Below are 16810 nucleotides of genomic sequence, written 5' to 3'. Positions count from 1 at the left end.
GCTAACACTGGGGTAAATAAAACATACGTGCTCTGATGTTCTGCCTCTTGGCCCCTCCCACGTCCTCCAGGGACGTCACCAAGTGCTAATCTACAGGCGCCTCGGTCGAAACATTCAGTCGTGTCTCTCGTTAGCGGACAGTGAAGGTTACCTGCTTCAACAGTGCTTGAACGGCAACCTTTCAACTGTCTTTAGACAGCACAGCACAGCACGGGACCAATCGCTCCGATACATCGAGTGAATTTAAACTTGAAACATTAGCTAGCTTAGTCAGCCTTGAAAAACACCTAGCTCGGAAGCTAACTCTTTGTTTTGCTAACAACGCACAGCTTCGACCTCCTCTCAACAAGACCTGCCACTGAAATTTGGTAAGGAAACGTTCCCTATGTTTTCTTTTCTTATAGTTATGTTTGATTATAGATTCCAGGCTGACATTGGCTTTGTAGTTTGATAATACTGGTTCGATTTATCAGCTTGAGGTCGTAGTCAGTGTGGGCCTGTGCGCATTTGGCTGCCCAAGCTTTGCGCAGTGTTTTCAGCGCCATGCGTGGCTTCTTTCAAACCTCGTACTAAATAAATAATTGCTTTATTTAAACAAGTCGATCTTTAACCAGATTCATACTTTGCGCTGTGATTTATGTAACTGTTAAGGTTTTAATGGTAAAGAGTGCAAAGTTTAGCAGATGTTTTCACGAAACTTTTTTTTTTTCTGATTTTTGCCTTACGTAACGTACATGGCATAGCCCAGTGATACTGTTTGATGAACGAATCGCGTTCATCAAACATCAAAAATACTGAGCAACACAGTCAGTATTACGCAGTTGTTGTGAGGTGTGACACTTCTAATAAGTCGAGCTATTGTCTGAGGTTCGTGGGCCATGTATTTAAAACACAGTAAAAGATGCCTATTAAAAAAATAAATAAAATTAATCACAATCTTTTTACTGCTCTTGAACTCGTCCTGCTCTCATCACATTTGCAAATAGTTACTGATATAATTGTGATTTTTATGTTTCAGAACCATGAGTTCCCAGGTCAGACAGAACTTTCACCAGGACTGCGAGGCTGCAGTCAACAGGCAGATCAACCTGGAGCTGTATGCCTCCTACGTCTACTTGTCTATGGTAAGAGCAATCCATGGTGCGCAGTCAGATTAAAAGGATTATTGAAAGACAGCTGAGTGGAAAGTACCAGTCTGTAACACCTGGTGACATTTGGGTAGTAGTGGTCAGAGAAAAGGGAAGTGCGAGTAGATCTTTTTTTATTATCAAGAAGTGATTTTAATTCCTTTTAACTAGACTGCTATGTGGTTATAAGTGCTGTGCTTGGTTTCAGTCCAAGTACAGCCATTGAGCCGAGAAAAAGGCAGGGGAAGTTGATTCGGAGGCATTGAAGCAGCTTACTGCCATTTAAAATGGATGAATAAATAACCCACTATCAGAGCAAGCTGCATTTAAAACTGGATTAGTTTTGAGGGAGGTTTTTAAACTGAGGGGATATTAATGTTTAGGTATTGAATTAAACAAAGGTTGAAGTTCTGTTTGTGAGTATGTATAAAGAACAGGCAGGGAGTATACTGCCTTGCCATTAAATGTTTGTACAACACTATATATATATACAAAAGAATTGGATTTTTCTTTTTTCTTTTTAAAAAAAAAAAAAAAAACTGTTTTCTGTCCTCTGTTTGGCAAGTCCTTTTTGTTTGTAATGGTTTTGGCAGGTAGATTTTAAAAACTTTAGGTAAAGTTTACAAACTTTCTTCCTTACAGTCCTACTACTTTGATCGTGATGACCAGGCATTGCACAACTTTGCCAAGTTTTTCCATCATCAATCGCATGAGGAGCGTGAGCACGCTGAGAAGCTAATGAAACTGCAGAACCAGAGGGGCGGAAGGATCTTCCTCCAAGACATCAAGGTATGAGATTTATGAAAAATAAATGGACTGTAACACGCGTTAACTTCTGGCTGGGTGTGAGATTGTTCTGGGCTATCTTAAGCTTCACACAGGGAGGGTTGTATAAGGCCAGAGAGATACCAAGGGCGTGTGCGTGCAGTGTCTCTTATCGCTTTCGGGTACGCAAACATGACCAAGTGAAACGTTAAACCGCAAACCTGCTTTACATATTCAGGAAGCTTGTTTTCTAGGTCAGGTTGGTGAACTTTATCTTTCATTAATAAATGTCTCATTCGGTTTTTTTTTATGCTTTAATTGCAGAAGCCAGACAGGGACGAGTGGGGCAGCGGCGTCGAGGCTCTTGAATGTGCCCTGCAGCTCGAGAAGAGCGTGAACCAGTCACTGCTGGACCTGCACAAACTCTGCTCTGAACACAATGACCCACATGTGAGTACTAAAAGATAGTGTGTGTATATTACACAGCAAAGTGCAGTGAGAAGGAACACCAAAAATAAATTGTGAGCACAAACATGTAAGGCATGCTGATTGGTTGTAAACCTGCAAATCTGGAATTTCTGTTTTCTTTTTTGTGTAATATAAAACATCTTTCAGACTCTGATGTGGCTAGTATGGCATTTATTTTTAAAGTGAACGTATAATGCTGGAGATGTCTCGCCTTGTTTTTTGTTTTGGTCTCGTCTTGTTAAATGAAACTCTCTCTTTCAGATGTGCGACTTCATTGAGACTCACTACCTGGATGAGCAGGTGAAGTCCATCAAAGAGCTGGCTGACTGGGTGACCAATCTGCGCCGCATGGGCGCTCCCCAGAACGGCATGGCGGAGTACCTGTTTGACAAACACACTCTTGGCAAAGAGAGCAGCTAAATCTCTCACACCACATTTACTACAGCTTATGTGTATTTGTATCTTGCTTGAAAGTGAAAAGCCATCTGCATGTTGTTGGTTAGACCTTTAAACTTATTACTCAAGTTATTACTAGAAACCCCTGTGAGTGAGTTTGTTCAAACCCTCCCTATATCTTGCATGTCTCTCTGCAATTAGAAAAGCTCATCATTGCTACATATTTGCTGTATTTTAAAGCCTGGAGGTGTTCCTCAGACCAAATAAACCAACCCTCTGGATTCTGAATAGTTTTGTCTTTCATGTGTTTGAATGTTTCTGCGATGGTAAAAGTGCAAAAACCCTTCTTCTCACAGCAAACATCAATCTGTTTCAGTTCCTTCTCCAGAGAAAATAAACTGCAGCTGATTGGTTTCAGATAGCTCCAACATATGTGAATTTCTAAATGGCACAAATGTCAGGTCTGTTTTAAATTGTCAGCAATTCATAGTTTAAAGTCTGGCTAAATCTTCTTGTTTTAGCATAAACAAGCAAAATAGTCAGTTTAACTGAACGTAAACAGTTTTCAGAGAGCCTCAATTCTCCCAAAACGTACCCACCAGAAATCCCAAATAAGCACCTTGATGTGAGACTAATTTGCAGTTTGTTGTCCAAGTTCTCCAAGTTTACGTTCTCAAGCTCCCTCAGTGTTTTTTCCTCTTCAACAAAACTTACAAATATAATCTGGGGATTTCCAGCTTGAGCAAAGCTTGTACAGGAAATCAAGATGAAATGTCCGAGAGTGTGTCTGCGTCATCAGCAGTTCCCTCTGTTTTGCAATCGCATACATGTTTTCTTCCAAGGATACAGACTGTGCCCTCTGGTTGGTATTAATTGTGACTCCCTCCAGTGGTGAGTTACAGCCAACAAGACTAACAACAGCACTGATGGCAAGAGTAAAGGTGCCAGCAAGGCGGAAGAATGCCTTACAAACCGCCATAATGGAAAATACTGCAATTTACTAAATGCAGGATAATGCATGCCAAGGAAATGTGTTAATTGGCCTACATGATCTGAAAGTATTTGGGCTTCACCTAAAATAAACTTACGATTTATAGTTTTATGACTTGATTTGCATTTAAAAATATATTATGAACATTTAAATTATCAACATATTTTATTCAGACATTGTTCAAAATTTAAAGGGATTAAACCGTAATCAACGCATCAGAGTAGTCAAATTTAAACCGTGTCAGTCATAGTAATGCAAAAGTGAATTCATGTTAGTGAGAAATCAAACTTACTCCCACCTGAAGCTATCCTACTTCTTATGCACCCACTGGGCAATTTATCAGAAAAACCTGTTCAGCTGCTTGCTACTGTAAATCTTTTCAGCCAATCACGTGGCAGCAACTCATGTAGACATGGTCAAGATGACCTGAGGTTCAAACTGAGCGTCAGTGACTTTGAACATAATATGGTTGTTGGTGCTAGACGCGGTGGTCTGAGATTTTCAGTTGTCGATCTACTCAATTTTCTCTCAGGCTCTCTTGTCTTTAAAAGCATAATTCTCTTCATAGACGTTGACATTGATAGTCTGTGTTCTGTATTTATTTAGACAGTAATTTTATCTTGGCTTTTTCCTCCCACATACCTTGTAAATGCATTTCTGTCTACTAGTGAAGTTAAGTAAAGTCTGGATATTAACATTACAACGAATCCTTTAATTATGAATGCTTTAGGAATTTTCTGTGGGTGAAAAAAGTGCTAAGGCTGCAATGCACAGACTCACCAAAACTGGAAAAACATTGCCTTTCAATTTCTGCTTCAGTATTCAGATGGTAGGGTCAGTATTAGTAGTTCAGACTGCTGGTTTTGTAAAAGTGTTGGAGAGATTTTATTGGGACACTTTGAGACTCTTTTTTACCAATTGAGCATCTTTTAAACACCACAGCCTACCTGAGTATTGTTGCTGACCACGCCGATCCCTTTAAGACCAGTGTGCCATCATCTGATGGCTGCTTACAGCAGGATATCGTAACACGTCACGGAGCTCAAATTATCTCAAATTGTTTTCTTGAACATGACAGTGAGCTGACTGTGCTGAAATGGCCTCCAGAGTCACCAGATCTCAGTCCAATAGAGAACCTATTGGATGTGGTGGAATGAGAGATTGATGTTGTGGATGAGCTGACAAAAAATGCTATCATGTCAATATGGACCAAAATCTCTGACGAATGTTCCCAGAACCTTGTTGAACCCAAAAGGAAGTCCAACCCAGTGCTGTGTCTAAGAAAGCCATCATTTACTGTATGTGACAAATTAGCAGATATGGGAAATATCAAATTTCTATCACAAACACTTTAGGGGAAGCTGTTAGAACAACACACCGCATACTAATACATCACATGTTAATGTACCACATAGAACTTTATTCCATACAAAGAAGAACTGTGTTTCCAAAAGCAGAAGTGCTATAAGGAACAATCCCCGTTATCACTCTGATCATCAAACTGCCTGGAAAACATGTTAACGGCTCCTCTCAGTCAACGGCAGGATGTGATGCTTCATGCTTCTTCAAGCTCCACGAGAACACCGTCACAGTCTTTAGGATGAAGAAACATGACCGGTTTGCCGTGAGCGCCTATCCGCGGCTCCGCCGAAAGCATTCTGATGTTCTTGGTTTTTAGGTCCGCTATCGCAGCGTTAATGTCGTCTACCTGCAGTCGTAGGGGGAACAAAACATTAATGTTCAATTCATTTGTTATCATTAAGGTTACAAATGATCACAACTGAGTGTCAACTCTCATAACACTGCAGACTAACGCACAGGCCCCCGTGCTGAGTCACATTATGTTGGGTTTACAGCTGCTGTAATGCAACAGGAATAATTCGGGACAAGCTGTTACTGGATGTATAGGACCAACAACAACACTGACATTCGTTCTCTGACATGAACACATAACACCAACAACAAACTCTACTACACTCACACAGGCTCTAGATAATTATTCCTAAATTCTTCTTTGCATCGATGCACGTAGTAATTATGATTTGAATGACCCCAATGCAAAGTAAACTGAACAAACAAACATAAAAAAACAAAAAGGTAAAACGATGTTTCTGCAAAAGTTGAACTGCTTTTTTTAAAGTTATTTTACTTTATGCAATTTAGTAAATTCATAATATTACATTAGGCCATTCTCATGGTCAGTGATGACAATTATTTTCCAGTTTTTAGTGTTTGAAAATGTTTATTTTTAGTTTAATTTGTTAGTTTCCATCTTTTAAATTATTACCTTATGATGGGTATTTGTAAATTCAGAGTAGATCTTAAAATAAAAACACAAGCAATGATAATCGTGTGGTCATCCCAGGTCATATCATATGTACCGAATATGTATGTATTTATATGTACCAAACAGCCATACTACTACACCGATTCACACAAAAAATCCTCATAAAACACGAGAGAGAGATTTTTCTGCAGCACATCCTCAGAGCAAAAGGAAAATGAATATGAACCAGAAGGCGAGGATTGGCTCGTAAAACACTAGTGCGACTAATGCTTTATACCAGTTCACTCATTCATTATATGCATGTCACAGTAGACGTAGACAAGAGGAAGTAAGAAGATGACCAAATTCTGAATTCAGTCTCGTGAACTTGGGGTCACGTGAACAGATAAATGAAGCAGAGTCATGAAAAAATGTAATAAAAGCTCTCCCCTGTCATCGCCTCTCACCTCGATACAAATATGATGCATTCCTCCTGACTTGTTCTTCTGCAAGAAGCCCGAGATGGGGCTCTTCTCTCCTAGAGGATGGAGCAGCTCCAGCTTGGTGTTGCCGAGCTCCACGAACACCGTGTAGACGCCGTGATCGGGCAGGGGTACCTTCTCGCTCACCGTGGCCCCCAGCACATCCCGATACAGCGCCGTGGCCTTCTCCATGTCAGGGACAGCGATGGCGATGTGGTTAAGCCTACCCAGCTTCCACAGAGTCGTGGGAACTCCCTGATGGAGGGGCGCCGTTGTTGAATGTACCCTCTGGAGCGCGACGCGAGAGCATCTTGAAACACCTGCCGCTAAATATGAAATTAAAATACAGAGAGATCAGCTGTGTTTGTCGTTTCTGCTCAAGTAGCTTTGATGTATGCTGTATACTCTGGGCCAAGTCCCGAGTTACATTAATGATGTTTAAAGCCTATGCTTCCTGCACTCCCAAATCTGTTCTCCTTTGTGTGACTGACTGTAGGTTTTTGATTATATGAATAATAATTAGACCAATCTTTTACTGTCTGGTGTTCTGTTTGATGCATGCTGAGTTAATGTAAACCTGAATGACACTCAGTTGTGAAAGAAAGACTTTTCAAAATAAAATTATTCGGCTTCCCTTCCTCCTACGACCAATCGACAGGGCAATTCCTTAAAGACGACATTTTAAAGTAAAGTGCTCATACTGAACATAAAATCTGCACCTTACCATTCATTCAGCTCAATATTTTATACTTTCAAACGACTTTATTGAGTTATGTTGCAAAATAAACCTACCGTCTCCTGATGAAGACATAGTTTTTAAAAAAGTACTTTTTTTTTGTTTGTTTTTGTTACAGATGATACTTAGTTTTTTTATTTTAAAGCCGAAGTCTCAGGAGGACATATCAATAATCTTGGTTTTATTACTGTAAGAGCAATCTTTTGTTTCCCAGGCCATAATCTTGTTTTTGCCTTCATTGGAGGTGATCTTTGAATTCTTCTCCTAGTCTCAGACATGGCTTAATCCCTGTCTGGGAAACCTGCTGTTTATGTACTGAACATATACATATAATTAGGTTATTAGGTCAACCCTGTGTTTCAGAGAGTAAATAACAGTACCCATATAATTTTACACACATCTCCTTACCATACAAAAATCTTGGAATAAAATGCTCCAGTGTGAAGTTACTTAATGGTATGCCTTTGGCTTAAGTTAGTAGTTTGGAAGTTAATAGGTACCTTCGCCAAATATCTCTCTCTGTAAACACGACAGCTTGAAGTGAATGATAAAACTTTGTAGGGGTGTAGCGTGGGGTCATGTTAACTTGGCTTACATCCACCAAGGTCAGCATAATGATTTATTGGTCACAAATTGACAAAAAGCTTTATAACTTGGAAACTATAATTCTTATGATTGTCCTGTGTATTGTCAACATGGAGAAAGCAGCATGTAAAGATTTCAAATGTGTCACATTTGACCTCTGACCTCTCCTTCAAGGTAAATTGATTGATTAATTGATAGACTGATAGACTAAATTGATTGAGAGGTGATAACAATGCTATGTGGAGCTATTTTATTGGAAAACAAAAGTAAAAACTAGTTTGATCAAAGACTTTTTTCACCTGACATGCATCACTAAACATTTTAGGATCCACTGAAATGAATGCTACATATGTACACATATGTCCACATAAAAAAATGATACTCAAAATTATGTCAACTATATTCAAATGGGTTTCAACGGGGCAAATAACAAAAGCCTTTTTGCTGCACTACAAACTTCCTAAAGTATATTTGAAAAGAACAAAGAAAACAAATGAATATAGAGAAAATACAATGCTACTCCCTTAAAAGTAAATACTGTATACAGAGTGAGCTACCTTGGCGGAGGTTTGCGCTTTCTGAGTGCTTCTGGTTCATGATGTAACGTAAACATTGTTTATGTTCGTCAACTTTGCGGGCTCGTTTGAGCTTCCGAAAAAAATTACAGTTCCCTATAACGAAGCTTAGCATCATCGTTTATCGTTTGCAGAACAGTGAACTTAATAGCGAGCATTTTGTAGCTGGATAATTGTTGACACAGACCTGCAACCTTCAGCACGGCGGACGCCATGTTCGTACCCCGGAACCAAGTGGCAGGTACAGAACGGTTTCTCGGTGAGCCTGTTTACGTGCGACACAGACGGTCACACATGTGGGGGCAAACATGGCTAGTGGAGATGTGTTCAGTGTTCTGGAAGAGTGTGTAAAGAAAATAAATGCCAACACAGGACAGCCAGAAAACTTCCTCAGGTAAGTGTTTGTTGTTTGCGTTGAGTATTTTTTTTAAATCTTTTGAAGAAGCTGTTAAATATTTTTAGAAATTCGCTCCAGCTAGCTGAAGCTAACTGTAGCGTTAGCACAGCATTAACACATTTACCTGACAAGACGTTTATACGTCGAGGTTTTGGTAAGATATTGATGATTAGGCGAGTTTCTCCTTTATGTTTCACGTAGAAACACTTCATCGCTTTATGTTCCTAAAATCAGCTGGCTCACGTCTGCATTGTAGAGCTACGTAAAGAAAAAGAAAAAAAAGATGATGTGCTTGTAATAACTGACGTGTTAGACTACCAACTGCTGTGACACACCAGATGTTTATTCATTGCGTATGATGTTTGTCAATCCTCAGAAAGTCCACACCTGTTAGAAAATGTAAAACTTCAAATGTCTTGAATGAAGTAAATATCTAGTACATGCATTTGTGCACACAAGTTTGTGTTGCCGTATTTCAAGTGGGGGTTAAGACCCCTCACCTCACCCAACAGGAGAAAACTTGTATGAATAAAATGGTGGAGAACCCCTACTGAATTTCCACAATCAGACAGGCAAGTTTTTCCCAGCAGAACAGGACTGAGCTCTCGCTGCTGGAGCTGCATAAGCAGTTTAACAAATAAGCACAGTGTTGTTTGGGTGTGGGAGAGAGCACAGCTTTTTCTTGAGGAGCCCAAAAGTCGGCGTAATACAGAAAAATTGTTAATCAGTGCCAAATTGTGGCATTTCTTTGCTTTTTGGAGTGCCAACTGCAGTAATTTATGCCGAATGCTACTGCTGCAGTCATAAAAATCAAATTTTCTGTATCAAATTTTCACTTCACTCTGAGCTACTAAAACAAGAGAAGAAAATTGCTGAAAAGTGGCAAAACGTGCACTTCTGGACTGCATGTGGTATAGTAGTGATCTTAGAGCCATCCCAAAAACACAGGCCACATCATCCCATGGCAACGAAATCAATAATTTGAAGGATGAAACAGTCCCATGGGGCAAGTTGCTGCCCGAAGTGGAGGAGTTTAAGCATGAATGAGGGGAGGAGGAGATTGGCAGATGGATTGAAGCGGCATCTGCAGTGATGCGGATGCTTTGTTGGTTTGTTGTGGTGAAGAGAGAGCTGAGCCTAAAAATGAAGCTTTTGGATTACCGATCGATTTACATTTATGCCCTCACTTATGGTCACAAGCTCTGGGCAGTGACCGAAAGAACGAGGTTGCGGATATGATTGCTCCCACCTGTATGAGCTGCAAGAGGTGGCCGTGGTGAGGGAAGTCTGGCCTTCTCTGATTAGACTGCTGCCCCTGCGACCTGAACCCAGATTAGCGGTAGAAGATGTATGGATGAAACACAGTGGTTTTGTTTTTGTACCAACACATTAATAAATAAGCCACAGACTTTCATCCAATTCAGTTATTTAATACCAACAACAACAACAACAACTAATTTTCCCCCCAATATCGCATCATAAGACATACCTGACTAATTCTGTGTCTTTTCATCTTTGCAGCCTTCAAGATGAAGTGGCAACAGACTTTACCTCCATCACTAAGACTCTATATGACCTGCACAAAGCTCAGGAACCTGGACATTATAAAGGAAGCCCGCTAGCTCAGCTGGTTGTTGAAAATTTTGATGAAGAACAGATTTGGCAGGAGCTAGAGCTGCAGAACAAAGCCGTACTGAAACACTTTAAAAACGCCATAGACGAGGCTTTAGCAGATGAGACGTTAACTGTGCTGGAGGAAGAGGAGCAGGAAGAGAGTGGTCAAGAAGAAGAAGGAGCATCAGCAGATGATGATGACGATGAAGAAGAGGAGGAGGAGGAACAAGAATTGGAACCACCGAGATGGTCAAAGAAAATGGCTGTGGAGGTAGAGGATAACTCAGAGGATGACTCTGATTTGGATTTTGATGTGGATGCTCTGGAGAAAAAAGAGAAACAGAAGAAGGATACAGGAAGGAAGGCTTCCAAAGCAAAAGTGATGCCCTCCGAGGTTGATGATAAGTTCTTTAAACTGTCAGAGATGGAGGCATTTCTGGATGATATGGACAAGCGCGAGGGAAAGGAGGATGAAGATGACGTAGACTATTTTCAGGATCTGCCTTCAGATGAGGATGATGATCTTGACCTAGAGCAAATCATTTCCACCAAAAAGCAAAAGAAAAATACTGTATGTATCTTATCACACATTTTCCACTCATTTTTTTGCCTCCCGATAGTTCAAACTACAGCCAATATATTGACTGTTCTTTATGCCGACAGGTGAAGAGCTCCAGGAATCTCAAGTACAAGGACTTCTTTGACGCCGTGGACAGCGAACCAGCTAAAACAGACGACCTGTCAGATGGAGAGGATGACAGCGTGGATGAAAGCCAGGAGGAAGGTGAAGAAGTAATAGATGACGACTATGATGGCGAAGAGGAGGGTGATGATGAGTAAGTGCGATCAAAAATTATAAAACGTGTAGTTATGTGTGGGAGAAGTCAATTTCACCATGTTCGTGTCTGGACTTTGGCAGGGATGAGGAGAGGGGTCAGTCTAGGTCATCTCATAAGAAAGTGACCTTTAATCTCTCGGATGATGAAGACAGCGAGGGAGAGGATGTGGAGGACATTTTGGGAGGAAAAGCCAAAGGCTCAGCAAAGTCTGAAGCAAAGTCATCGTTTGAGAAACGGCAAGAAAAGGTAAACGAAATGCCCCTGAAACAAGGTTTTAGATGTCACTGGTTTGATTAACATATCCAACACAGCAAGTTGGAGCAAGTTTTTTAAAATTTAATTTGTTAATTTCATTCTAATTTATCCCTGTTTGACTTAAGAGGATGCAGCTGTAAGCCCTCCAGGATAATAAAAAGCAAAATAAAGTGTTAAATCACAAGAGGACTGAGGGTGTACTCACACGAAGTGTGGTTGTGCTTGCTCTTTCATGCACTTAAAACTCTTAAAAAGTGCTCTTGCAGAGCACAGTTCATGATTCTAGGATGCATGTGTCCTCTCACATGTGTTAGATGTATTTAAAAGGCCCCTTTAAACCTGCATTCTTTTGAATGGCCCCCAGATGGCATAGTTGTGGTTGCAGAAAGACTTAAAATCCTATTCAAGTCTACAAGTAAATGAACCTCTGTAAACACTTTGCTGATTAATTTTGGTCATTGTGTTTGTTAGAAAGGAGAATTATCCAGGTTATGTTCATTGGCTTGTGATTGACAGCTTATTAGGCGATTTACTTGTGGTTTCACAGTCAGATCCACCCCTCATCTCATCTTGTTTTAAAACACCGAGATGGCAAGGGTGAAAACTCTCATTTCGAGGTTTCAGGACTTCAGAAACCAGTGGATGATGATGTAGTAGTTGCATCCATCTATATCAGGCCTGAGTTCAACTGTGCAGCGATCACACTTGACGAATGAACTAGAATTTGGGCATTCAGGCACGATACTGATTGCTTTGTGTGAGTACGCTCTTTAAATCTGTCGGAGTGCTAATACCACTTTTTGTTTGTTTGTTTATTTATTTGTTTTGAAATCATAAATTTCAGATTCTTGCAATATAGGTGATCCTATAGTGTACATTTCCCGACCTATCACATTAGTGAACGGTGTCCTTCACTCTCATTGGTAGTTGCTTCAGAGTGGAGATTAGTTTAACTCCTTATCTGCCTCCTTCAATTTAATGTCTCACCTGTGCCTGAAGCAGCACAGATCATGGGTACCCAAAATTGACCCAACGGCTGATTTTTGTTCACTGTTGGTGACTGTGCAATCCTGCTTTTGCTGTAACCTGCAGATGTCCCAGAAGATTGAAGAGCTGGAGAAAGCAGCTTTAGCAGAGAAACCCTGGCAGCTGTCTGGAGAAGTAACTGCACAGACCCGTCCTGAAAACAGCATGCTAGAGGAAGACGTGGAGTTTGAGCAGACGTCCAGAACGGGTTAGTGACCACCCAACACCTCCCAAACTCCCACTCCGTTTGCTGCAATGGCTGTGTCTTAGTTTGAATAATTAATACCAGCCTTATTATGTCAAATCACAGAGTAAAATTTCTCTTTTGTTTTTTCAGCCCCTGCAATCACAGAAGAAACTACACTACAGCTGGAAGACATCATCAAACAGAGAATTAAAGACCAAGTTAGTAACAGTAACCAGTCATTTTTATTATTATTATTTTTTTATATTATTATAATGAATAACCTAGTTACTTTTACTTGTGTTTCTGGAAGGCTTTTGATGACGTGGTTCGCAAAGAGAAGCCTAAGGAGGAGGTGTTTGAGTACAAGAAGAGGCTCACGTTGGACCATGAGAAGAGCAAGCAGAGTTTAGCAGAAATCTATGAGCAAGAATATCTCAAGCAGAATCAGGTTTGACTTTTTTTCTTGTTTTCATTAAAACTTTGACACATATTGTGACACTTCATTGTATTGTGGGCGATCGTGGCTTAAGAGTTGGGAGTTCGCCTTGTAATCGGAAGGTTGCCGGTTCGAGCCCCGGCTTGGACAGTCTTGGTCGTTGTGTCCTTGGGCAAGACACTTCACCCGTTGCCTACTGGTGGTGGTCAGAGGGCCCGGTGGCACCAGTGCCCGGCAGCCTCGCCTCTGTCAGTGCGCCCCAGGGTGGCTGTGGCTACAATGTAGCTTGCCATCACCAGTGTGTGAATGTGTGTGTGAATGGGTGGATGACTGGTTGTGTAAAGCGCTTTGGGGTCCTTAGGGACTAGTAAAGCGCTATACAAATACAGGCCATTTACCATTTGTTATTATTTTCTTTTGTAATTTCAGCAAAAAACGGTGGAGGAGGAGAACCCAGCCCATGTAGAAATTCAGAAGCTTATGGACACACTCTTCCTAAAGTTGGATGCTCTTTCCAACTTCCACTTCACACCTAAACCGGTGAGTTTTTTCTGCTAGCGGTGACTAAAACTAGATAGTCTGCAGTTTCTCAGGTGCATAATTTTTTTAAAAACCTGTCCCAACGTGATTGTAGTCGTTAATTTAAGCTGTAATTATCGTTGGATAAACAGCTGATAAGCTGAATGTATATTTACACAGTGCTGTACTGTGAAAGGTAAAAGGTTTCTGATTCATTTTATATTCATGTTTGCTTTTGTCCATAGCCCGTTCCAGAGGTCAAAGTGGTGTCTAATTTGCCATCCATTACAATGGAGGAGGTGGCTCCTATCAGCACTAGTGATGCTACGCTACTCGCACCAGAAGAAATTAAGGTTTGTCTTCAATCCATGTACAGATGTCCATTATTTTCATATGAGAATTTTGTCTAACAATCCTCTCCTCCAACCAAAGGAGAAGAACAAAGCGGGAGATCTTCTGGGAGCTACAGAGAAGACATCAACAGACAAGAAACGTGAGAGGCGCAACAAAAAGAAGGTTAAGCGTCTGAAGATCAAAGAAAAGGAAGAGAGACAGAAACTTAAAGAGGCCAATAAAACTGGGGAGATCAAAAAGCCATCGAAGGCTCAAGTGACAGAAACCCTCAAGAAAGTCACAAAAGGAGGCAAAGCGACGATACTCAAGGTGAGTGCCTGATCTTGCTTCACTCTGCTGCTCTCGGTAGGAAGTCGGCATCAACCCGCTCAGAGTTCTGTCAGGTCATCGTTAGAAATATTTGGAAGTGCTTTAAAGATGCACACAGGAGAAAGTCATCATTATTCATGTGATACGACTAAGTCTAAATATCACTAAACACCAGTGTGATGCTTTTTTAAACAGAAAGTGGGTACAAAATGAAGTTGATGAAAACAATTATTTTTTTAAAAGCATAATAATAATATAATAATAATGAATAGTAATAATTTCATTATACACTCACTGGCCACTTTATTAGGTACAGATTTCTAGTACCTAGTCTTTGTGCCACAGATTCAACAAAGTGCTGGAAACATTGATCGCAGATTTTGGTCCATATCAGTATGACAGCGTGACACATTTTCTGCAAATTTGTCAGTTGACTGAAGTGAATTCATTGTCATGTTCAAGAAACCAGTTTGAGGTGATTTGAGCTTTGTGACATGGTGCTTTATTCTGGAAGCACTCATCAGCAGATGGGTACACTGGTGGTGGTCTGCAAAATACTCATTTAGGCTGTGGAGTTAAAACGGTGCTCAGTTGGTATAAAGGGGCTGGAAGAGTACCAAGAAAATATCCCTCACACCGTTACTCCTCTACCCTGAACTGTTGATATAAGGGTGAATCCATGCTTTCATGTTGTTTACAACCAGCCACGCTGCCATCTGTGTGTTGCAGCAGAAATTAAGACTCGTCAGACGAGACAGCATTTTTACAATGTTCTGTGGTTCAATTTTCTTAAGCCTCTGAAAACTGCAACCTCAGTTTCATATTTTTACCGCAGCAGCACCCAGTGTGTTCTGCTGCTGCTTCAAAGCTCGACGAGTTGTGCATTCAGAGATGCTCTTCTGCATACCTTAAGCCCCTTTTTCCATTAGTATCTACAGGGATCGACTTAACGCTGTTCGCCACGACTCGACTGCGATCGACTGGTTTTCCATTACAATCGAGTACCACCAAATGTGCGCAGTCGTTGTCATAGCAACATGGCCAAGTGTCCCGTTAGCGTGACATGTGAACCCTACAACAAGAATATACCTGCTATTTGGTCTGTGGCTTTTCGTCAAACTCGGGAGGCACTGGCCTTGTTTGTAACCATTTCCCTCCTAGCTGGGTTAAAAAAAAAAAAAAAAAATGGCCGTTTTGATTTTCGTGAACAAGACACTCTCATGACTCAAGCGTGGTGAACTGTTGCAAGTTGATCCGAGTAGGTACTAATGGAAACGGGGCTTTAGTGGTAACGAGCAGTTCTGTAAGTTACTGTTACCTTCCTGTCAGTTCGTTATCCTCTTACATCAACATGCCATTTTCACACATGGAACTGCTGCTGACTGTATATTTTTATCTTATTCTGACCATTCTCTGTAAATACTTGACATTGTTTGGGGAAAATCCCAGTAGATCAGCAGCTTCAGAATACTCTCAGAGCCACCAATTGTGTCATGTTCAAAGTCATCGGTGTTCCTCATTCCGATGCACAGTTTGAACTTCAGCAGGTTGTCCTCTATGGATTAACTCATGTTTTAACTATGCAGTGCCATCACAGACTGGGTAATCTATTTTTAGCAAACAATTGGTCAGCCTTTTCCACTTCTCAGACAAACCACACCTTTAAAGAAGGCTTTTGTTGTAAACATTACACAAATTCCTACTTTATGCTGCAGATGTTCCTGCGGTGACTTTACTAACCAAGTGTTCCTCTGTTTCAGGACGAGGGGAAGGACAAGGCTCTGCGGTCCTCTCAAGCGTTCTTCTCTCAGCTGCAGGACCAGGTCAAAAGTCAAATCAAAAGCGCAAAGGACCAGCCTTCAAAGAAGAAGAAAAACAAAGAGGTTTCTGTTAGCAAACTCAAGTTATAATAGCTGTGATGGTTTGTTAGGGATACGCAATGATTTTTTGTATATATTTTTTATGAAAATGCGAAAAAAATGTTATGTCTGAAATTCTTGTAACATGTTCCATTTTGATTAAAAATAATCAGGTTTACAGATGTGCTGGTGTTCTCTTTTGTTTTTGCTCATTTCCCATATCCCACTGTATGAATAGAGACCGTACATCAACATGCCATTTTCACTTTAGACTGGCTTTAGACAGTCCTCTGAATAGTAAGCAAATTTTTAAGGGAGTCTTATCTCTTGACACTCTTACAAAATGTAAGATAGTGATCCTCTGAATCATTCTGAGCCAACAACACCTGGGTATTTGTGGTCACTATAGAGTTGGAAATATGAAAACAATATAAAATAGCCTAATAACCCCTGAATAAAGTAATAAAGTGCCATTTCAGGTTTCTGTCACTTGTCACTTTATTCCATATTTAATAATTCCCCCCTTCTCTCACTAATGCCCCCTGTCTTTTATGGCATAATAGAGGTATTAAGGTTATTTGATATCTTTATGTAAAGACTGTATTTATAGCTCAAAGACATGTA

The 16810-nt window shown here is 40.5% G+C and overlaps 3 protein-coding genes across 4 annotated transcripts; 2 read left to right on the top strand and 1 right to left on the bottom strand.

Annotated features, from left to right (window-relative positions):
• Nucleotides 1–74: 74 nt before the first annotated feature.
• On the top strand, nt 75–3044 carry fth1a (ferritin, heavy polypeptide 1a). The gene is made up of 5 exons (XM_003445695.4): nt 75–368; nt 1019–1124; nt 1770–1916; nt 2217–2342; nt 2622–3044. Exons 2-5 carry the CDS (start codon nt 1023–1025, stop codon nt 2778–2780), a joined length of 534 nt encoding a protein of 177 aa, XP_003445743.1. The 5' UTR covers nt 75–368; nt 1019–1022; the 3' UTR covers nt 2781–3044.
• mcee (methylmalonyl CoA epimerase) lies at nt 2782–9015 on the bottom strand. Of its 2 annotated transcripts, XM_019357821.2 has the most exons (4): nt 8913–9015; nt 8579–8656; nt 6481–6821; nt 2782–5455 (listed from the first exon to the last, which is right to left on the bottom strand). In XM_019357821.2, exons 1-4 carry the CDS (start codon nt 8998–9000, stop codon nt 5303–5305), a joined length of 660 nt encoding a protein of 219 aa, XP_019213366.2. In that variant the 5' UTR covers nt 9001–9015; the 3' UTR covers nt 2782–5302. The 2 variants fall into 2 exon arrangements, with proteins under 2 accessions (XP_019213366.2, XP_005466977.1); XM_005466920.4 differs by lacking the exons at nt 8579–8656; nt 8913–9015 and adding an exon at nt 8374–8525.
• mphosph10 (M-phase phosphoprotein 10 (U3 small nucleolar ribonucleoprotein)) lies at nt 8621–16368 on the top strand. The gene is made up of 11 exons (XM_005466921.4): nt 8621–8785; nt 10310–10973; nt 11066–11238; nt 11322–11487; nt 12589–12730; nt 12860–12927; nt 13020–13157; nt 13575–13685; nt 13910–14017; nt 14097–14327; nt 16088–16368. The coding sequence occupies exons 1-11, from the start codon at nt 8700–8702 to the stop codon at nt 16235–16237; spliced, it is 2037 nt and encodes a 678-aa protein (XP_005466978.1). The 5' UTR covers nt 8621–8699; the 3' UTR covers nt 16238–16368.
• The last annotated feature ends 442 nt before the right edge of the window (nt 16369–16810 follow it).

Source organism: Oreochromis niloticus, linkage group LG1 (assembly GCF_001858045.2).
Source record: "Oreochromis niloticus isolate F11D_XX linkage group LG1, O_niloticus_UMD_NMBU, whole genome shotgun sequence".
Classification (NCBI taxonomy): domain Eukaryota; kingdom Metazoa; phylum Chordata; class Actinopteri; order Cichliformes; family Cichlidae; genus Oreochromis; species Oreochromis niloticus.
This window is presented reverse-complemented; position numbering and strand designations above follow the sequence as displayed.